Source organism: Pipistrellus kuhlii, unplaced genomic scaffold (genome assembly GCF_014108245.1).
Source record: "Pipistrellus kuhlii isolate mPipKuh1 unplaced genomic scaffold, mPipKuh1.p scaffold_m20_p_48, whole genome shotgun sequence".
NCBI classification, from domain to species: domain Eukaryota; kingdom Metazoa; phylum Chordata; class Mammalia; order Chiroptera; family Vespertilionidae; genus Pipistrellus; species Pipistrellus kuhlii.
In genome coordinates, this window is record NW_023425549.1 from 242105 (window position 1) to 264457 (window position 22353).

The window sequence follows — 22353 nt, forward strand, 5'->3', positions numbered from 1 at the left end:
GTGGAAGAATGGAGGCGTCTGTAGAAGGCTGAGAGACAATATCCAGAAGTGTGTGTGCGTGCGTGTGCGTGTGCATGCGTGTGCGTGTGTGTGTGTGTGTGTGTTAGAAGGGCCGGGGGGCAGAGGCAGGAGACAGGCTGGGAACCAAGGAGAAGGAGGTTTAAACAAGAGCCCTGGCTGGTTTGGCTCAGTGGGTAGAGAATTGGCCTGCGGACGGAAGGGTCCAGGGTTTGATTCAGGTCAAGGGCACAGGCCTGGGTTGCGGGCTTGGTCCCCCCAATAGGGGTTGTGCAGGAGGCAGCCAACCTATGATTCTCTCTCATCGATGTTTCTGTCTCTCTCTCCCTCTCCTTTCCTCTCTGAAATCAATAAAAATATATTTTAAGAAATAAAGATGCCAAAACCGGTTTGGCTTAGTGGATAGAGCATGTGAACTGAAAAGGTCCTAGGTTTGATTCCGGTCAAGGGCATGTGCCTTGGTGGTGGGCACATCCTCAGTAGAGGGTGTGCAAGAGGCAGCTGATCAATTATTCTCTCTCATCAATGTTTCTAACTCTCTATCCCTCTCTCTTCCTCTCTGTAAAAAATCAATAAAATAAAATAAAAAAGAAAGAAGAGAGAAGTCATTAGAGTCATATTCCCTGAAAGATCATGGAGGATAAGGCCTGCCAGGTAGTCGATGGGTTTGCTATCAAAGAGGTCACTGGTACTTGGCAAAAACAGGTTCGAGGCCTGTTGGGGGCCAAAGCCCCATTACAGGGGTAGGGGGTGAGGTCACGCTGAGACAGGGACATAGGAGAGGTGGACACTGAGGAGAGGGATGCAGGTACCTGGGTGGCCAGGGGTGTCAGAATCCCCCTCCCAGTGTGAATGAATTTCCGTTTTAAAAGGCAGATCTGTCTAAAGACAGGCCAGGAGGTCTGGTGAGGGCGTGAGCATCCTGTCCCTGGAGGCAGACAAGCGGAGCTCAGGGCCGCCCTGCTGCCAGGCCTCACTGGGAGTGGGAAAGGCTGTGCACAAAAGCAACCCCCATCCTTCTCAGCTGGGCTGGGCGACTCCTCAGTCACAGAAGCCGCCTAGAGGGTCAGGCTTGCCGTTCCTAGTGTCCCGAGAGCCTCCCGCAGAGACATACACACACACTCACATGCACACGCACACACACACGCACACGCACACACGGAGGTGGTCGTACACAGGCTCACACACACTCGCATACACAAACCTAAAGCCTGTCCCCAGCGCCTCTCCCCGGATATTCACTCTCTCGCCCCTCCGCGCGGCCTCCACCCCCGCCCGGTGCCCCGCAGCATCCCCGCCTCGCGCACCTCCCGAGCCTCCCGCATCCCCGGTCCCCGCCCCGCTCCCCCCTCCCTCCCTCCTCCAGGGCTCCCCTGCCCTGGCCCCCTCCCCGGACTACAACCCCCAGGCGCCCCCAGACCCGGAGCTGCGCATGCCCCCTGCTCCCGCCCCCTCCCGCTCCCCCTCCCTCCCGCTCCTCACCTCCCTCCCCCTCCCCCGCCTCGGCGCCCGCATCCCTCCATCCGAGCCGGTGCCGCAGCCGCATCGCCACCGCAGCCGGCAGAGCCCGCGGCCAGGCCCGGCCCCCGCCGCCCCCGCCCCGCCCGGCCGCCCCGGGCTCCGCTCCCCCCGGACCGGACCCCGGACCCGGACCCGGACCGGACCGGACCGGACCCTGCCCCCGGCCCAGCCCGAGGCCAGAGCAGCCGCGGCGGGAGGACGAGGAGGAGGAGGCGCCGTCGCAGGATGAAGGACCGGACGCAGGAGCTGCGGAGTGTGAGCCTGGGGGTGGGGAAGGGGGGAGGGACCCCAGTATTTGGGGAGCGGTGGGGGCGGAGAGGGCAGGTGCCGGGCTGTGGGGGCAAATTGTGGGGCCGGCGTTGGCGGCAGGGGCCCCCCGGTTTCTGGAGGCGCCGATGCTCTCCGTGAACCTGCATTTTGGGGACAGCGGCCGGGAGGTGTGGGAAGCCGGAGAGGTCTCAGGGCCTCGGACACCCCACATCCCGGAGGCCTTGGTCCTGATGGGGCTGGGAGAGTGGGTGCCAGGAGGAGCCGGAGGGTGCTGTCAGCCCGGCCGGATTTTCGGGGTTAGGAGGAGGGGCTGTTCGCGGGCCGGCTGCGCCCAGAGGACCGGCGGGGAGGCTCCGGGAAGGACACAGGTTGGGACTGAGATGCCAACACCTGGCACTGAATGAAGTGCGAGTGTGCGTGTGCCTGTGCGTGTGTGTGTGTGCGTGCGTGTGTGTGTGTGTGTGTGTGTGTGTGTATGTGTGCGCGCAGGCACGTGTGTGCTGCTCTCCCGGGAAGGGGCCCCTCAGCAGACACGGAGGCCGGGGCCTGAGATGGGGTGACCCAGAGGCTGGAGGTGGGGATGCGGAGGAGGAGGGAGGAGGTTCCAGGCACAGGGCCGTGGAACTGGGTTGTCTGACAGGGACTGTGCTCTGCGGGGGAGCTGCCCCCAACAGCCGGGCAGGCCCCGTGGGCCCCGTCTGCCGTGGCCCGTCTGCCGTGGCCCGTCTGCCGTGGCCCGTCTGCCGTGGCCCGTCTGCCGTGGCCCGTCTGCAGGCCTGAGGAGGCCAGGCTCCGGGCTGGCCCGGCAGGGAGTTGTGCTTGGGGACTGGTGTCTAAGGTGCAGGCTGCGCGGAGGGGCTGGGGTGGGGGCTTGATGGGATGGTGTCTTCGGGGGAGGAGGCTGGGGATTTGGAGAACGACTGGGGCTCCAGGGGCAGCGCTGACACCACCGAGGGCGCCGGCCTGGGGTGTCGGTCCAGAGCAGCAGCCCAGCGGGGCCGCTCCATTGACAGGCCAGGGAAGCCCTCGGAGATGGGCAGGGACTTGCCCAAGGTCACCAAGCAGGTGAATGGGAGGACCAGGCTGGAGTGAGGGTTTCCTGTTTGCCAAGCTGACACGCGACTCTGCTTTTGTGGCCTTTGAAACAGAGTCTGAACGTGAGCTGTGGGGGCGGGGGGGGGGGGAGAGCCCCTGGTTTGGGGTGGGAACCAGGTTGCTAAGAGGAGAGGAAGGGCTCTGAGGCAGTGCTGGCTGTCTCTGGGAGCGATGGGTTGGCGAGTGGGAAGGGAGGGAATGCAAAGGTTTGTTTCTTTATCAAACTAACCGAATAGGCATCAGGAAAAAAACAGTAATAGAAAATAACCAACACTTACCTGCCAGACAGCGTCCCGAGTTTTTTAAACACATTAACTCATCGTGATTGTCACAGCGACTCTAGGGGGCTGGAGCTAGAGTTAGCCCGTCTTAAAGATAAGGAAACTGAGGCCCAGAGAGGTTAAGTGACTTACCCGAAGTCACGCAGCTAGTAAAAGGCGGCCAGGCAGGCCGGTCCATCGGGCTCTAACCCTCCCTTCTCTCGGGAAGTCGTGACTTCCATACTTTTTTTATACCCTCACCCGCCTCCTGGACAGGGAGGCAGACCGAGAGACTCCCTCAGTTTTTTTTTTGTTTGTTTGTTTGTTTTTAATATGTTTTATTGATTTCTTACAGAGAGGAAGAGAGAGGGTCAGAGAGTTAGAAACATCGATGAGAGAGAATCATCGACAAGCTGCCTCTTGCACACACACACCCCCCCCCACTGGGGATGTGCCCACAACCAAGGTACATGCCCTTGACCGGAATCGAACCCGGGACCTTTCAGTCCGCAGGCCGACGCTCTATCCACTGAGCCAAACCGGTTTCGGCGAGACTCCCTCGTTTTATAGCTGAGGAAACCAAAGCCCAGAGTGGTCACCTAGCTCGCCCAAGGTCACACAGCCAGCAAGTGAGGAGTTCGGGTTTGAACCCAGGGCCCCTGCTGCCAAGACTCTCCTGACTCCAAAACCCAGAGAAATGAAAGGTGGATTGGGGCGAGGGTGGAATTGTGGTGGAATTGGAGAGAGGGGGAGGGAGGGAAGTGTGGAGGAGAGGCAGGGATGGGAGTCTTCCTCTGAGTGGGTCGGGACCCTGCCCAGGGGTGAGGGTGAGGGGCCTGTCCCCTCGGGCTGCTGGGGCAGCGAGGTGGGAGGTGGGAGGTGGGAGGTGGGAGGTGGGAGGTGGGCTGGAGGGCTGGTGCCTGCTGGTGGCTCTGTGTTAGTCATAGCTCTGGAAACTGGAGATTTGGGAGGGGGCGGGTGGAGAGGGAAGAAGCTGCCAGATGCAAGCAGTGCTGAGGGTCTCCCTGCCAGCGTGAAGAGCAAGGAGCCGGGAAGCGGAGAAGCTAGAGGGCGTGGGAGGCCTGGGAGAGGCTCTCTGAGCGGCTGAGAGGGACGGGCCATGGTGGGCGGGAGTCAGCCAGCAGGTGACTGTCTAGTACCTTAGAGTCCCCAAGGAGTTGTCAGACATGTTTATCACTGAGCAGCTGAGGGCACAGATTTGGAAGTCAGACTGTCTGGGTTCGAATCCTGGCTTTGCTACTTCCTGTGTGACCTTGAGTAAGTTGCTTAACCTCTCTGGTAGTCATCTTTTTCATGGTGAAATCAGAGTAACGACAATTTGCAGCGTTATCTATCCTAAGGGTTGAAATTAGTTACTGTGTACAGAGTACCCAGGAGGCCTGGTGCCCAGCAGGACCCTGTGAATGTTTGTTATCCCACAGCTGACTTGTTTATTTCTCTTGAACCCTTGGGATGGGCAGGATGTGACCCTCATCTGTTTTAGAGTAAATTGAGGGCCACACAGGTAACCGGACTTGCTCAAGGTCACACAGCTGTTGAGGCAGAGCCAGGGTCAAACCAGGGTTTGCTGTCTCCAGGGACCAAACCCCTTTGGCTGGGAGCTAGGAGGCGCATGGCTGGAATGAGGCTGCAGTCGGGGTTGATGAGCTGGATTGGTGTCCCAAGATCCAAACACTGGGGCCAGGGGTGGGGCAAAGAGGAGGGGAGGGAGAGCGAGAGAGACGGAGAAGAAGGTTGGTGGCCAGAGGGAGCACTAGAAGACACGGACTGTGGAAGGGGAAGGCGGAGACAGGGAACCGGGAGACTGGGAAATGGAGGAGGGTGAGGCCTGCGCTGAGGGGGCTTGACTCTGAGGCCTCGTGGGAAGGGGGCTGTTATAGGACAAGTCCTGTTCCCGAGGGCCAGCCCGGACTCCCGTGAGCACCAGGTGTGGACCAGGTGTGGACAGGCCCGGCAGGCGCTTTAGAACGGCAGACCTGCAAGAACAGGAGAGAAGCCGGTGTGCACAGAGGCACAGGGGCCCGGCGTGCACAGAGGCACAGGGGCCCGGCGTGCACAGAGGGATAGGGGCCCGGTGTGCACAGAGGGACAGGGGCCCGGTGTGCACAGAGGGACAGGGGCCCGGTGTGCACAGAGGCACAGGGGCCCGGCGTGCACAGAGGCACAGGGGCCCGGCGTGCACAGAGGGACAGGGGCCGGTGTGCACAGAGGGACAGGGGCCCGGTGTGCACAGAGGGACAGGGGCCCGGTGTGCACAGAGGGACAGGGGCCCGGCGTGCACAGAGGGACAGGGGCCCGGCGTGCACAGAGGCACAGGGGCCCGGCGTGCACAGAGGGACAGGGGCCGGCGTGCACAGAGGGACAGGGGCCGGTGTGCACAGAGGGACAGAGGCCGGTGTGCACAGAGGGACAGGGGCCCGGCGTGCACAGAGGCACAGGGGCCGGCGTGCACAGAGGCACAGGGGCCCGGCGTGCACAGAGGGACAGGGGCCCGGCGTGCACAGAGGGACAGAGGCCCGGCGTGCACAGAGGGACAGAGGCCCGGCGTGCACAGAGGGACAGGGGCCGGTGTGCACAGAGGGACAGGGGCCCGGTGTGCACAGAGGGACAGAGGCCCGGTGTGCACAGAGGGACAGGGGCCCGGTGTGCACAGAGGGACAGGGGCCCGGTGTGCACAGAGGAACAGGGGCCCGGTGTGCACGGAGGGACAGAGGCCGGTGTGCACGGAGGCACAGGGGCCCGGCGTGCTCAGAGGGACAGGGGCTCGGCGTGCACAGAGGCACAGAGGCCGGCGTGCACAGAGGCACAGGGGCCCGGCGTGCACAGAGGGACAGGGGCCCGGCGTGCACAGAGGCACAGGGGCCCGGCGTGCACAGAGGGACAGAGGCCCGGCGTGCACAGAGGGACAGAGGCCCAGCGTGCACAGAGGAACAGGGGCCCGGCGTGCACAGAGGCACAGGGGCCCGGCGTGCACAGAGGCACAGGGGCCCGGCGTGCACAGAGGCACAGGGGCCCGGCGTGCACAGAGGCACAGGGGCCCGGCGTGCACAGAGGGACAGGGGCCCGGCGTGCACAGAGGCACAGAGGCCGGCGTGCACAGAGGCACAGGGGCCCGGCGTGCACAGAGGGACAGGGGCCCGGCGTGCACAGAGGGACAGGGGCCCGGCGTGCACAGAGGCACAGGGGCCCGGCGTGCTCAGAGGCACAGGGGCCCGGCGTGCTCAGAGGCACAGGGGCCCGGCGTGCACAGAGGCACAGAGGCCGGCGTGCACGGAGGCACAGGGGCCCGGCGTGCACGGAGGCACAGGGGCCCGGTGTGCACAGAGGGACAGGGGCCCGGTGTGCACAGAGGCACAGGGGCCCGGCGTGCACGGAGGCACAGGGGCCCGGTGTGCACAGAGGGACAGGGGCCCGGTGTGCACAGAGGCACAGGGGCCCGGTGTGCACAGAGGGACAGGGGCCGGTGTGCACAGTGGGCCAAGGGCCAGGTGTGCACAGAGGGACAGAGGCCCGGTGTGCACAGAGGGACAGAGGCCGGTGTGCACAGAGGGACAGGGGCCGGTGTGCACAGTGGGCCAAGGGCCAGGTGTGCACAGAGGGACAGAGGCTGGTGTGCACAGAGGGACAGGGGCCGGTGTGCACAGAGGGACAGGGGCCCGGTGTGCACAGAGGGACAGGGGCCCGGTGTGCACAGCGGGACAGGGGCCAGGTGTGCACAGAGGGACAGAGGCCCGGTGTGCACAGAGGGACAGGGGCCTGTGTGCACAGAGGGACAGGGGCCCGGCGTGCACGGAGGCACAGGGGCCCGGTGTGCACAGCGGGACAGGGGCCGGTGTGCACAGAGGGACAGGGGCCCGGTGTGCACAGAGGGACAGGGGCCGGTGTGCACAGAGGGACAGAGGCTGGGAGAGCGGGTTGATGGCCGGGCCAGCCAGCTGCACTCGGTGTGTTCCTGCTCCTCAGACAGCAAGCTCCCTGCTTAGGGGGCCTTTGCCCTTGTTGTTCCCTCGGCCTGGAGGGCGGGTCCCTCCGTGTTGATGCCCCCCTCTGCCTGGAGCGCCCTGCCTCTGCCTGAGCGGTTCCCAGGTGGGGGCACAGTGACGCCTTCAGGACTGGGCTCAGGGGTCAGCTCCCGGGAAGGCCTCCCTGGCTCATGTCTCTCTGTCACGTCCCTGGTTCCTCTCTCTCCCGCTCTCAGCACAGCCCACACCGTCCTGCTCGTTTGTCACTGTCTGCCTCCCTCCCGGCACGTCCGCTCGGGGGCAGGGCCTCCTTCTGGCCTGTTCCCCACCCCAGGCCCCCGGAGCGAGCCGCCCGGTCATGCTGGTACATCCTGGTGGACTATAGGACTCAGTGGGCAGAGCAGGGTGGGAGGGAGTGACGGGAAGGCAGGGAAGGCAGAGGGAGGTGGGTGGGGGGCTAGCCTAGATGCTGGTAGGAGGAGAGGCCAGGTCGGGGCACAGATGGGCAGAAGGGGGGTACAGGGAGATGTGCTGCTGCCTCCAGATCAAGCGATGCTTGCACCCCTGAGGGGCACGTGTGAGCACACGTGTGTGTACATGGGCCCATGTGTATTCACACACACACTCTCTGTGACTTTCCTGTCACCCGATTCCAGTCTCTTTCCATCGCTGTTTCAGTCACCCTCTCAGCATCGGTCGCCTTGGCCAGTGACGTGATGGCTCACATTGTCCCTCTCCTCCTTTCCCTGCCTACCTGCCTGCTGTCTCCGCTGCTGACACCCACAGGGCCCTGGTGTCCGATGGGACGGCTGCAGCTAGAGGCTTGGGTCTGATCTGATCACCCCTGTTTCCCAGGCAGCTCCCGGGGTGCCCGGGATCTCTCTCTCTCCTCCCATCCTCAAGCACTTGAGGGGCTGTCGAGCCATAAGAGCAAAGAGTCTGGCTTCAAACTAGGCATCGCCCTATCAGCACCCTCAGCTGTATAATCTTGGGCAGGTTACTTAATCTCCCATGCCTCAGTTTCCTCATCTGTCCAATGGGAATATGGATAGTATATACTTCATGGAGTGGCTGTAAGGATTAAACAAGAAATTCAAAGCACTTGTAACAGGGCCCAGCGCCTGGTAGTCAGTACGTATGTGTTAGATTATATAATTCTTTTTTAAAATATATTTTTATTGATTTCATAGAGGAAGGGAAAGAGAAACATCAATGATGAGAATCATGGGTTGGCTGCCTCCTGCACACCCCACACGGGGGACAGAGCCACAACTGGAATTGAACTGTGACCTCCAGGTTGTAGGTCAACTGAGCCACACTGGCTCGGGCTAATTCTTTTTTCTTTTAATAAAGTTTTAGTTAATTGACTGGTTTTAAATATGTTTTATTGATTTCAGAGAGGAAGGGAGAGGAAGATAGAGATAGAAACATCAATGATGAGAGGGAATCATTGATTGACTGCCTCCTGCACGTTGGACTGAGACCACAACCCTGGTATGTGTCCTTGACCAGAAATCAAATCCAAGACCCTTCCGTTCAGGGTCTGACACTCAAACCGCTGAGCCACACCAGCCAGGGCTAGATGCATGCAGTTCTTGCCTTCATTTTGCTCATGAGGAAACGGAGGCTTGAATTGTCCAGTAAAGAGGATCAGCCGCATTTGGCCCTCTTTCCCCAGGTAGTCAGTCTCCTTAGCCCACAGCCTGCCTCTGTCAGGCTGGCAGCACCCAGCAGTGGAGACCGTGCTCGTTATTAAACCGTACACCCGGAGCAGGGGGCCGAGCCATGTTCCAGCCCGCCCATTTCACAGCTGAGCGGGCAGAGCGGGGCGGGGCGCTCCTAGGCTCCCTCAGCCAGTGGTGGCGGTGGGCACGCCTGGCTGCCTGTGGGAGCCTTCCTGCCGCCAGGCCCCTCAGGTGCGTTCTGTCCTGGCCTCGGAGTTCAGCAGGACGGACTCTCTGAGGCCAGGGAGGAAGGGAAGGATGGCGGGCAGTTCAGGCCTTATTAGCTGCAAAGCCTTAGACAGGTAGGAACCTCTCTGAGCCTGTCTCGCATCTGTAACATGGGAGGGGAAAAGTAATAGCCTGTCCCCACTTAGCATCCGTTTTCTCTCTGGCAGCATGGGGCAGGTCCCTGCCTGGTTTCCTTGCCCTCCCGCCCACCGTTTGGGGTAGACATGATTGCCACCCAGCAAATGCAGAGCTGAGGCTCAGAGGGGAGACGTCATGTGGCCTTCTAGCCGCTGGCTTGGACACATCCTTAGCCTCTCTCTGTCTCGGTTTGCCCATCTACAAAAGGGAGCTGTGATGTCTCTCCCGGGGGGCGGGTGTAAGAATAGATGGGAGCCCTGGCCAGTGCGGCTTGGTTGGTCGGAGCGTCGCCCGTGCACGGAAAGGGTGCAGGTTTGATTCCAGGTCAGAGCACTGCCGAGGCTGCAGGTCAGCACCCCATCAGGGTGCATATAAGCAGCTTGATGTTTCTCTCTCACGTCGATATTTCTCTCTCTCTCCCCCATCCCTCTAAAATCAATAAAACACATTTAAAAAATAATCAAATGGATAAATACATGCAGAGTGCATAGAATGGTACCCATAGCATGCTGTGTAAATGTTTGCCATGATTATATCATTGGTCAATGGTCCTCAGAGAGTTTTGTTTTATTTTTTATTTTTATTTTTATTTTCTGGTAAATTGGGAATCCCAGATTCTTTTTTTTTTTTTAATATATTTTATTGATTTTTCACAGAGAGGAAGAAAGAGGGATAGAGAGTTAGAAACATCGATCAGCTGCCTCTTGCACAATCCCTATTGGGGATGTGCCTGCAACCAGGTTCGATGTGCCCGAATCGAACCTGGGACCTTTCAGTCCACAGGCCGACGCTCTATCCACTGAGCCAAACCGGTTTTGGCTCTCATAGAGTTTTAATGAAGATTAGAGGAGATAACAGGAAGGTAGGTCTGTGCAGAGGTGCTGTCCATTGATAACATTCTGCCAGGACTTCAGGGCACAGAGCCTCCCCAGGTAGCTGGGGCAGAGGTGCTGGAAGGAGGTGGCTGACGGGGTGCGGGCTGCAGGAGTCTCCCGCTGTGGAGGGGCTTGGGGGAGGCCTGTCTTATATGCCTACCGTCTCCCACTCCCCTCCACCTGGCACCACTTTCCTTTACCCCCTCTGACCTCCTGCCCCCTCACCTGTGAAATGGGGACAGTGGTGTTTGCTCTCCCTTTCCCGGTGAGGATCAGAGGGATTATGGATGCGGAGGGCTGTCTGTGAACTGTAGCGGACTGTTAGCGCTCAGCGCTCTGTAATTATGACACCAAATAGGTCACATTGGGTCCTCGGTCCGTTTTCCTGTCTCAAGGACAGGGACAGGCAGGTAGCGTGCCTCAGGGCAGAAGCTAAGGAACCGGCTCTGGGAACAATAGGAGAGACAGAAATCAGACTTCAGGAAGTCTAAGTCAGCACGTGGAAGGGAAAGAGACAGAGAACAGGAAGGCGAGGCCTCAGGACCTGAGGCAGCTGGGCTGTGGAGTGCTAGGAGGCGGAGAGGGCAGAGGCTGGCTTTAGGGCCAGGAAGGAGTCCTCGGGGGCAGCGGGCTTTCCGAGGACAGAGCATCGTGGGAGGCTGGTGGCGCTCAGAGATGAGCCAGGATCCCCAAGCCTCTAAGGCCAGGGTCTAGGGGGCGTCCCGGGTCAGGGGCCTACCTGGGGCCACCCTTCTCCGGGAGTCGCCTCCCTTTCCTGGCGGGTACTGGGATTCTCCGGAAATCGGATGTGCGTGCCTCACCCTTCCCGACGTGGTGTGGGCCGTCTGCGGAGAATCCCTGCGTTTCCGGGCAGGCGGCCGGTGGCTTCTGAGTCCGGCGGGGTCTTCTCCAGGCTGGCGGCTCCTTCCTGTGCTCTCGGGCTCTGCGATCCCGCTTCCCCCGGCTGCTAGATTGTATCTCGGTCCCATCTGGCTGTCTAGGTTCGATCTGCGCTGTCTGGCACGCGTCTGTGCCGAGTCTGGTTCGGTCGGAGCCGTCTGGTTCTGCCAGGCTCTGCCTGCGATCGGCTTGGGCCCGTGAGGTTCCCTGTGAGCCCTTCCCTTTAGCTCCCCCGGCCCTGCCGGCCAGACGCTTTGTGGATCCCGCCTTGATTCCATTCAGGCTCCGGACTGAGATCTGAGTGGTGGTTGGGTTCCTCCTGGGACTCAGGGTGAACGCTAAGTTCCCTGTGGGGCTACTCGGCTCCAGATGTAACTTCGCTTGGAGGGCTCAGCTTTGTCCCGACGTCTGCCCCCCCGCAGAGACTGTTGAGGCAGGAGTGTGGCTCTGGTGAGCCTCCCTGCCTCCCCCCTTTCCCAGCTCCCAGCGAGTGTGCAGCCCAGGCTCGGGGCCTCCCCAGTGTGTCCACTCGCACTGCATGCCGCTCTGCATGGGTCTGCGTGTGGGTGGACGTCAGCATGTTAGCGTCTCCGTGTGGGTGTCAGTGGGTCTGTCTGCCTGTGTGTCACCGCTCTCGGTGGAGGTGTGGGTGTGTACATCCCTTTGTGTCTCTGAGCCCTGGGGGCGGAGGCTGAGCAGCTGCAGGTTGCAACTAGGAAATCCAAGCCAGTGAGAGGAGGTGGGTGTGAGGTTGGGAGAGGCTGGATGAAAGCAAGTGACTACACGGAGGAGAGCCGGGGAGCAGCGGGCAGCGGGGGCAGAGCAGCTGAGGGGGTGCGGGTGGGCAGGAGGAGGAAGACACAGAAGGGAGGGGTGCTGCTGTGTCTCCCCAGCCCTCACCGGCTGACTGCTTGCTGGCAGTGAACTGACCTTGTAGAGGGGACGTGGCTGGAAGAAGAGGGGAGCAAAGTGAGGCCCCAGTGGCTGAGGGATGGCGGAGAGGGTCAGGTACCCGGAACTCCATCCCAGACCCCTCCTCAGTGCCCAGAGCCAGTGCCTGCCAGGCTGACAGTGAGCTGCTGGTACAATACCGAGGTACCTCTGTCCTGGTTGGCTAACAGCAGGTGTCCTGTGGCCACTGCCTCCAGGTGACTGCCTTCCCAGGGCCACATCCTCCCCTGAGAGGCGCCTGTTGCTAATTCCCCATCGGCCACCTGGCCCCGGATTTGCTGTTCCACCCACAGCCCCGTTCATCCTGACTGCAGGGTGGGCGGAGGGGGGGGGGCTGGCGCTGCCCCCCCATCCGGCCCCTCCCAGCCTCCTGCTGTGCCCTGCGCTGGCAGCGGGAGGACCCGGGCGCTGGTGGGGAGGATCGGGCGCCGGCGGGGGAGGACGGGGCGCTGGCGGGGGAGGACCGGGGCGCTGGGGGAGGGGGGGAGGACCGTGGTGCCGGCGGGGGAGGACGGGGCGCTGGTGGGGAGGACCGGGGCGCCGGCGGGGGGAGGACCGGGGCGCTGGGGGGGGGGAGGATCGGGGCGCCGGCGGGGGAGGACGGGGCGCTGGTGGGGAGGACCGGGGCGCCGGCGGGGGAGGACCGGGGCGCTGGGGGGGGGGGGAGGATCGGGGCGCCGGCGGGGGAGGACGGGGCGCTGGGGGGTGGGGAGTACCGGGGCGCCGGCTGGGGAGGACGGGGCGCTGGCGGGGGAGGACCCGGGTGCTGGCGGCGGGAGGACCGGGACGCTGGCGGCGGGAGGACCGGGGCCCTGGCGGGGGAGGACCCGGACGCTGGAGGGGAGGATCGGGACGCTGGCGGCGGGAGGACCGGGACGCTGGTGGGGAGGACCGGGGCGCCGGCGGGGGAGGACCGGGACACTGGTGGGGAGGACCGGGACGCTGGCGGCGAGAGGACCAGGCGGGCTGCTCATGGCCTCCACCTTCCTCTGTCTCGCAGGCGAAAGACAGTGACGATGAGGAGGAGGTGGTCCACGTGGATCGGGACCACTTCATGGATGAGTTCTTTGAGCAGGTAACTGAGTCTCCAGTACCCAGACCCAGAACCCGGCCCCCAGCCAACAACCCCTCCCTCTAGTCCTACACCCCTGGGCCTTTACCAGTCCCTCTGGGTCTGGCCCATTTCCCTGAACCCCGAGTGAGCCCTGCGGGTCCCTGTCTGGCTGAAGACTCGGCCTGGGCCGCCGATTTGCCCCAGGTGGAGGAGATCCGGGGCTGCATCGAGAAGCTGTCGGAGGACGTGGAGCAGGTGAAGAAGCAGCACAGCGCCATCCTGGCCGCCCCCAACCCGGACGAGAGTGAGTGCCGCTCCGAGTGCGGGGGCTGGGCCGGGTCCACCCAGACTTCTCACTCTCCCCGCCCCTCCTCAGAGACCAAACAGGAGCTGGAGGACCTCACTGCAGACATCAAGAAGACGGCCAACAAGGTTCGGTCCAAATTGAAAGGTGAGGATTGCAACCCCCCGACTCAGGAGCCAAGAGCTCTGCCTCTCAGGAATGTCCACACCCTCCTGGGAGCCAGGCTCTCACCCGGGAGAAAGCCACCGCCCACTTTCCCTCCTTGCTCCAGATTCTTTGAGGAAAGAGACACGATGGGAATGAGGGAGAGGGGGCGGGCTGGCCAGATTGTATGTGAGCTCTGCTGATTCCATCAGCGTGAAGGTCCGTCAGGAAAACAGAGCCTCCCAAATGGCTTGTTTCACCGAGGACTCATTTCCCCGGAGCAGGTGCAGGCATCGTCCGCGGCGCCCAGTAGGTGGGTCCAGCAAATGCCTCTGAATTGGTACCCTCGGCTCAGGACAGATTGGACGGGGCGGCTGACATCAGGGGCTGGCAGGCTCTCAGGAGGGACTTGCCAAATGCTCACGTATTCGCTCTAATTTAAGGACCTGGGTGCCGGTAATAACCACCTCCCCCGAGGCATTGTGGGCTGGGAACCTCCCTGTCCGCGGTGCCAGGGGAATGGCAGTGCTGTCCTGATGCCACCTTGTATGCTCACGGTAATTCAGCGGCAGGAAACGTTTGCCAAGCCCCTACTCCGCCCGGGCCACACGCTGGGCTCCGGGGGAAGGGAACCGTGCCAGCTGCCCGGGCCTGCGTGCTGTGACCTTGGACCGGGGAGACGAGGACGGAGGCTTGGTGCCCTCCCGGGCTCGACAGGAGGCCGTGCGTTGGCTCATGCTGATCTGAGAGAACAAGCCGTGTGCACCCGGGAGCGTGTGCTGGCAAGGAACATGACCCAAACGGGGCACGCATGGAGTCCAGCTCCAGGCAGAGGGAGCCCCGTGCACATCCTCACCCACTGGACCAGACCCTGCCCTCAGCAAGAAAAATGGGAGCCATTTCAAAGCTGGCTTTTTTTTTTTTTTTTTTTCTGGTAGCAAAATCCTTTCTTTCCAAATGAAATCTTATAAAGAACCCCAATATATACAGCACATAAAAGTCAGGCTGCTCTGGCTGAGCTGGGGCCGAAACACTCGTCCCGGTCAAGTTCCTTCTCAAAACCAGGGTTCCACGGAACCCAGCTTAGAGATCCCTGGGCTTGGTGACTTCCAGAGCCCCTCAAGCTCTGACCTTACTGTCTCTCTTTGGACCATGAGGAGGGCTCCATGGCTTAGGGGTTCGGGAAAAGATCGAGAGACTAGGAAAAGTGGCAGAAGCTTCTAGAAGCTGACCTTCCAGACCCCAGAAAGAGGAGACCCTCTTCTCCATCTTCTCCAGCTGTGTGGTGGCATGAGCTCAGGTTTTGTGTGTGACTTCGAGTTGTTTTGCCCATTTGGACCTCAGTTTCTAGTCTGACAGTGGATTGGGATCACCGACCTCCGGGGATTTTTGTAAGAAGTCAGTGAGACTGCAAAGTAAAGGACCCCTTCGCCCAGGGGTACGCTCCAGGCCCACGTCTGACCATAGGATCCGAGTCTGGACCAGAGATTCTGACATCCCTGGGGCAAGGGGGGCCTTTCCTGCAGCAGCTGGGCCTAAGCTGCCCCTCGGTCACTGCTCCTCGTTGCTGGCAGGCAGTGGGGTGCCATCCAGCCCCATAGCTCCCTGCTGCCAGCAGAACAGGAACAGGAACGGGCCTGGTGGTGACTTCCCCGCTGAGTCTCCGAGCTCAGGACACCTAGCTGCAAGCTGTTTGAGAAAATCCGGATAAGCGTCAGGAGTGCATGATCCAGAAGCAGAAACTCCAGTTAATCTGTGTGCTTTTCCAGAATCCTTTAGAAGCGGGAATTCTGGAACAGGGCTGCCTTGTAGGGCGCGGGGAGAGGGGCGGACTCCCGCACCGTCCAATCTGTCCTGCCTCGGGGTGTCGGCCCTTCCTCCGCCCCGGACCCCCGCCCCGCACGCCCCGGGTCTGCGGCCCGTCAGTGCACCCTCTCTCCCGCAGCGATCGAGCAGAGCATCGAGCAGGAGGAGGGCCTGAACCGTTCCTCCGCGGACCTGCGCATCCGCAAGACTCAGGTGGGAGGCGGCCGGGGGGCGTGTCCTGGACGGAGCCGGGGCGGGGCCTTGCTGGTGGGGGCGTGACTACAGTGGAGGGCGGGGTTACGGCGGAGGGAGGGGCATGTGGGCGGAGTTACGATGGAGGGCGGTTTGTGGTGGGGCTACAGCTGGGGGAGGGGCAGGTGGGCGGGGTTACGGCGGGGGCGGAGTTATAACGGGGGCGGGTACCGGTCACATCCTAATGCCCAGGCCTGGGCCGCCGCTGGTCTGGGCGTTAGATGGGGAGACAAGCAGAAGGGGACTGTACTCTTGTGGGGGATTGGGGTGGGGCGTGGTCACCCCTCCTCTCCACTCCACGTGTGCACTGACGGCTCCCCTTGGTCTCTGCCCTGCCCCCACCCTAGCATTCTACACTCTCCCGGAAGTTCGTGGAAGTAATGACCGAATATAACGCGACCCAGTCCAAGTACCGGGACCGCTGCAAGGACAGGATCCAGCGGCAGCTGGAGATCAGTGCGTGTGCCTCCCCTGCAGACTCCCGGGCCTGCCCGGCCTCCTGCCAGGCCCTTCTTCTGGGTGGAGGGGCGCCTGGCCTAGAGCCCCATGGAAGGGTGGTGTCCCGGGTCCCTGCCCCATCCCACCACCCCGGCGCAGGCTCGCCCAGCCCTGAGCATGGAGTCCTTCCTCCCAACAGCCGGAAGGACCACAACCAACGAAGAACTGGAAGACATGCTGGAGAGCGGGAAGTTGGCCATCTTCACGGATGATGTGAGCGCGGGCGGGGGCTGGCCTGTTTTGGAAAGCAGCTGCATCTCCTCCCCAAACTTGGGTTAAGCTGAAGGTCCTAAGTCCACCTGCAGTAGCTGGCAGGGGAGGCCTGGCCCTGGAACTGGGGAATTCCATGGGAGCAGAACAGGAAGGCACCCCCATAAAAGTGGCGGACAGTAGTGTGCCAGGCCTGTTTGAAGCACTTTACATACTCACATTTACCTACTAACCTCCTTTCACCCCCACCACAACCCCCCGAGGGAGCACCTTTCACGGTGAGGAACGGTGCCCAAAGGGGTTAGGTAACTGGCTGAGGTCACAGCTCGGGGAGAGCCAGTGCTGGAATCCACACGCAGGTGGTGATCCGGACTCTTCGGGACTAAGATACGGAATGCCCTACTGATGCAGGCTATCTCACCCAATGACTAATCTGTCAACCTTTTGAAAATTTTTTAAAATCCCTGTTTTAGTTTTGCATGCTGTCCTGCCTTGTCATCGTGTATGTGGATGGACGGGCTTCCCCAGCTGCGGTTCTTCTTTCTCTTTTGAGTTTTACCCTGGCCTGTCAGGTCGGTCTGCCTGTGCTTCTGGTGGTGGAATGGCTCTATGTAAGGTCTAGACCAGGCTGAAATATGTTCAGGGACTTTCTAGCCTGTTGTCCCTTAGATAATTGGCCTTTGTTAGATTAGCTTTGAGCAAATTGATTGTGGGCATCTAGCCTGGAGCTCTGCAGACAGCTCTTGGTCTCAGGCTGTTTGTCTGAGGACGGAGGGAAGCTGGTGAGTGGTTCTAAGGAGGCAGAGCTGATCCCTGCCAGCGAACCAGCCCGTGCAGGTGGCTGGCACCTTGCTTGAGGGCTTTGCAAGACGCAGGCGGGCGCTGTGGTAGTTGACTCACACAGCCAGGGAAGGCTCCTGAAGAGACAAGCTGAGCCTGAAGAGACAAGGAGCGTGTGGACGGGTGATGGGCAAAGGCCACTATGGATGGAGGACCAGACTGGACAGAGACAGGGAGAGTGGACCACTTGCCAGACAGCCATTGGACAATTTTGGCTCCTGCTGGAGAGCAGGAGATGAGGGTGGAAAAGGAGCCTGCACCTTGACTGCTAAGATAAAGGTGTGGCCCTAGCCGGTTTGGCTCAATGGATAGAGCATCTGCCTGCAGACTGAAGGGTCCTGGGTTCGATTCCGGTCAAGGGCATATGCCCCGGTTTCGGGCTCAATCCCCAGTAGGAGGTGTGCAGGAGGCAGCCGATCAATGATTCTCTCTCATCATTGATGTTTCTCTCTCTCCCTCTCCCTTCCTCTCTGAAATCAATAAAAACATATTTTTTAAAAAGATAAGGTGTGTACCCTGCGGATAGGGGAGCCCTGGCAGGTCTTAGAGCAGAGGAGGGGCTTGACGTGGCCTAAACAGCGAATGCTCTGAGGAGTGAGCGGCTGGCTCAGGCCAGGCATCGTGGGGAGGAGGTGCAGCTAAGTCTGGGTTGGAGTCTCTCTTCCACCGACTCTCGGGCTTCAGTGCACTCCTTTATTTCTCCCCATCTCCTGTCATGGTGTCCAGGGGACTGGTGGGCACCCTGCCTTCTCACCTGGGCCTCCTTCTCTGCTTGCTATTCTCTCTCTTCCTCTCTCTCTCCTCTCCCTCTCTCCTCTCCCTCTCCTCTCTCCTCTCTCCCTCTCTCCCTCTCCCTCTTTCCCTCCCCTTTTCTCCTTCTCCCACCCCTTTCTCTCTGCTGTGTCTTCTTCCATTTCTCTGTGACTAGACAGGGGCCGGAGTACTGGTGGGGCCTTGGATCTCTGTCTGTCTTCCCGGGGCTTCTGTGGTGTGACAGAGGCAGCCCTGGCTAAGATGGAGGGCTGGGACAGTGTTATTTCCCGTAATTTAACAAACTTGTCCTTGGTGCTTCCTGTATGCCAGGCACTATTCTGATCAGTGTACACATACTAACAGCTCCTTAATCTTCACAGCGGCATGAGGTGGGCACTATTATCACCCACGTTTTCCAGGGGGGAAACTGGGCCCAGAGAGGCGAGATCATTTGCCCAGGGTTGCAGCTAGTGAGTGACAGCGAGGTTGGACCCAGGTGCTCTGGCTGCAGGCTCTGAGCTCTAATGGGAGTGAAGGGTGGTCTTCAGCAGCCGCCCCCCCCCCGCCCCATCGTCCTAGATCAAAATGGACTCCCAGATGACGAAGCAGGCGCTGAACGAGATCGAGACGAGGCACAACGAGATCATCAAACTGGAAACCAGCATCCGCGAGCTGCACGACATGTTTGTGGACATGGCCATGCTGGTGGAGAGCCAGGTACCCCTCTGCCCGCCACCCCGCCTGGAAGCCGCCCAGCCCCCTCCCCCTTCCTCTTCCAGCCCAGCCACACCTCCCCTCACATCCCCTCTGCAGGGCGAGATGATTGACCGAATTGAATACAACGTGGAACATTCCGTGGACTACGTGGAGCGAGCTGTGTCTGACACGAAGAAAGCCGTGAGATATCAGAGCAAGGCCCGGAGGGTGAGCCTGAGCTGGGGCGAGAGAGGGCGGGGGCAGGCGGCCCAGCTGGGGGCGGGCGGGGCGGGCTCTGGCCTGGGCTGAGGCGAGTGATGAAATTCTCCGAAGGCCTTATCTCTGGCTCTGACCTCTGCGTTTTTCTGTTTTCTCTCCCTCTTCTTTCTCCTCACACCCTCCCCCCTCTCTGTGTCTGTCTCTCTCTCTCAAACCCCTCTCCACGCTGTCCCATGGCCCTCTCCGCCCGCAGAAGAAAATCATGATCATCATTTGCTGTGTGGTGCTGGGGGTGGTCTTGGCGTCATCCATTGGGGGGACGCTGGGCTTGTAGGCCCACCACCCCTGTCTCCCCCAGACCCTTCCCCACCACATCGGGAGCAATACCCCCACGACCCCTGTCACTCCATCCCTGCTCCAGGCTCACCCCAAGACAGACCCAGGCAGCCCACCCTTACCCCCCCACCCACCTCCCGCCATCAGACCCTGGAGTCCCTGGACCTCACTGCACCGTGGACCCTCCCCCCACATACATAGCAGCAGGCGTGATTACACATGCACACCAACATGCATGCCGCCGGCATGTGCTCGAGACGAGTGGACACCCCAGCGTGTGTGTGTGTGTGTGTGTGTGTGTGTGTGTGTTCACAGATGTGTGTAGAAGCATCACGTCACCCTCCTTGCCCCCACCGGTCTGTGTGTTGTCTTAGCTTTCCCCTTCGCTCAGTGGTTGTGTAGACGGTGGCTGGGATCACACAGCAGCCTACCGAGCCCTGCTCTGTCTTCTGTGAACAGGTGTGTATGTGTGTGTGTGTGTGTGTGTCTGCAGGTCTGTGGGCACATATCTGTGTACATGGACTTTGTTGTTGGAGTGTTTGAATCCAATGCAATAGCACTTCTTCCACTGACACCCTCCCCCACATCTGCTGTGAACGGGCAGGCTGTGGGTGTACAGAGCTCACTCCCAGAGGATCCAGGTAGGCCCCAGTTCACAGGCCACGGCAGGCACCCCACGGAGAGAGATGTGAGCCAGTCTTCCTGGCTGAGTCACCCCAGGCATGGGTCCTAGGGGAGTGTGTGCATATGTGTGCATGTGTGTGCATGTGTGTGTGTGTGCGCGCGCATGTGTGTGATGAGCTGTGGAGTTGAGCCAACATAAGAGGAAGCACACACGTATAAATAGCCTGGCTTGGCTTGCACGTACACATACATTTCCACAGCAGGTGATGTGAGAAGCACGTGTGTGTCAGATCTGCTGCGTGCTGGTCGTCTCCTCACACAGAGCCATCCCTGAGGGCACCGGGCACGCTCGGGTGGGCACAGGAGGCCGTACTTCGATGCTGTTCGGATGGTCCGTGTGAGCATGCGTGTGCACTGCACAGAGGCTCCTCCACAGTGCTCTGTCCTGTTGACTGTGTGCACACGTTTCTCTTTAAGGTCCCGTGCCCCATCCAGGTTTGTCTGTGCAGATTGACTTGCCCCTCCCTCTCTCCCCGGAGCCGCTGCCAGTATCTGGCGATGGCCACACACTGCAATATCAACATTGTGCAGCGGCGCCTCCTGCCCGGGCAGGTGTCAGAGCCCCTGACACAGCCCACACGCCTCTCTTCCCGTCCCTGCCGGAGGACCGGCTGTGCCCATGAGGGCCGGGACACCGTGCGCTCACTCAGGCCAAGGCTCAGGAGCCTGGTGCAGGGGACCGCGCCCCCGCACACTGGGGCGCACACAGGCCTGCCCCCGTCCGCACAGGAATGCCTCCTAGAAGGGCTAGTGTGAGAACAGACTGATGAGGCCAATGTGGAGGGCGACCCCAGACAGCGAGGGATGAGAGATCCCGCCTCCCGCACACTTACCTCAGAGCATTTGTCTCCCTCGCCCCACCCGATGCTCTGGGCTCCGTCTCAGGGACCTCGGTCTGGGGAGCTGTGTGTTGCAAGCGCACCGGAGTGGCCAGCGTGGCAGCAGCCGCTCAGGATGGGCCAAGTGCTAGGGTCCAGCCCCTGGACACATGTGCCGAAATGTCTGCAATCACTGCTCCCCACCCAGGTGGGCACAGGCCTGGGTTTCTGACGGTGAGGAAAGGGCTAGCTCCTGCTGACGAAGGCAGCACATGCACAGGCAGGTTTGTGCGTTTGGTGGCTGATGGGGGTGCATGAGCAAAGGATAATGTTAGAAGCCCCTGTGCTCCGTGGCTGAGGAACATGGATCCACACGAACAGGACTGAACACAGTGTGGGCATCCATGTGCACTGGGTAAAGGACTCAGGGTTGTGTGCAGATCATTTCCCAGGGTTCCGCTTTATGTGAAGCGTGTCCGTGTGTGTGTGTGTGTGTGTGTGTGTGTGTGTGTGAGTGAGAGAGAGAGAGAGGGAGAGAGAGAGAGAAGGGGGGGGAACAGATGTGACCTGGGACACAGTACCCTCCCCAGCCCCACACCAGCTCTTCCCCACCTGGCTGTTTGGGCTCTACTTGTGTGTGGCCAATATGTGTAAATCCCAAGGTGTGCTGTCCTGAAGAAGGGCCCTGACTGCATTCCCAGAATGCCCTTCTGCAGGACAGGAAGTGGCCCTGTGTCTGCCGGCAGCCCTCCTGCTCCCTTCTCACTTTTAGGGGCGTCAGAGAAGACCCCGGCACTCCCCCCCCGCCTTTTTCCTTCCGGTGCCCAGCCAGGACTCCCTTTCCGCCAGGTGTTTCCTGAGTTCGCTCGGCCTTGGGACCACGGAGGCTGGAGCCAGGCTGCTGCCTCCCTGAGTGGTGTCAGGCCCATTGCTGCCATCTCAGTGTCAGGCCACAGGACCCCAAGGTCTGCTGCGCCCCAGCTTCCCTGAGTCCCAGCCTCATATGATGTGTTTGCTTATTGGCTGCTGTCCCATGTGCTCTGGAGTGTTGTCTGGGGGTGGAGTCTTTTACGTGGTCTTGGAGGTGTGTGTGCTCCCACCCGCCCACACCGACAGCCATTGTGCTCCAGGTGGTCCCGGGCCTGGCCAGGGCTCACTGCTTCCCTTCCCTTCCCCTTTAACCCCAGCTCTGCCTCTCACAAAGCACACTGCGCGTGTCCATCCCATGTGCCTGTGGGTCGATGCACGCTCATGCCACGCCTTGGGCGTGTGTACATGATGTGTTCTATGCATTCACCCTGCCCCCCAGCCTGCCCCGCAAAGGACAAGATGGTGGCCCCCGGCTCCCTTCCCACCTGCCCCCTGCCCGCTGTGCAGCCGTGTGCGTTGGCGTGTGTTTCCGTGTCGCTGGCGTGTCACGTGATGTAGCTGTGTTTGCTGACTTGAGCCCCTGCCCCCTCTGTTTCCCCTTTGGTTTCTAGAGCTTTCCCTCGCCTCTCCAGAGGGGACAGGACTCTTGGGGCCTGGCTGGGGGCCCAGAGCCAGGCCACCCTCTCCTGTTAGCCCTCAGAGACCCATTTCTCTCTATTGGTGACCAAGTTGCAAATGGATAAAACACAGGAAAATTCTGCCCTCTCTCCCCAGCCCTGCATGTCCTGTCCCCAAAGCCCCCCACCCCTGGGCCGGGTTGGGCCCCGTGGAACGGGAGAAATAGCAACCAATCCAACAGCGGGCGTGCTGCGTGCTCACTTCCTTCTGTCCGCACAGGGGGCGGCG

At 61.0% G+C, this 22353-nt stretch overlaps 1 protein-coding gene across 4 annotated transcripts; it reads left to right on the forward strand.

The window, feature by feature from the left end:
* The first annotated feature begins 1687 nt into the window (after positions 1-1687).
* Positions 1688-22310, forward strand: STX1B (syntaxin 1B). 4 transcript variants are annotated; one of them, XM_045572422.1, is made up of 11 exons: positions 1688-1794; positions 12964-13038; positions 13222-13321; positions 13394-13468; positions 15411-15484; positions 15871-15979; positions 16161-16234; positions 18404-18541; positions 18638-18748; positions 18993-21091; positions 21123-22310. In XM_045572422.1, the coding sequence occupies exons 1-10, from the start codon at positions 1765-1767 to the stop codon at positions 19071-19073; spliced, it is 867 nt and encodes a 288-aa protein (XP_045428378.1). In that variant the 5' UTR covers positions 1688-1764; the 3' UTR covers positions 19074-21091; positions 21123-22310. The 4 variants fall into 4 exon arrangements, with proteins under 4 accessions (XP_045428378.1, XP_045428377.1, XP_045428379.1 ...); XM_045572421.1 differs by having other exon boundaries at positions 21126-22310; XM_045572423.1 differs by having other exon boundaries at positions 18993-21077; positions 21126-22310.
* The last annotated feature ends 43 nt before the right edge of the window (positions 22311-22353 follow it).

Bases quoted from the DNA above. Each gene is read 5' to 3' on its own strand.
- STX1B (XM_045572422.1), top strand. From the start codon at position 1,765: ATGAAGGACCGGACGCAGGAGCTGCGGAGT. The intron at 1,795-12,963 runs GTGAGCCTGGGG...TCTGTCTCGCAG, and splicing joins GGACGCAGGAGCTGCGGAGT to GCGAAAGACAGTGACGATGA. The intron at 18,749-18,992 runs GTGAGCCTGAGC...CTCCGCCCGCAG, and splicing joins ATCAGAGCAAGGCCCGGAGG to AAGAAAATCATGATCATCAT.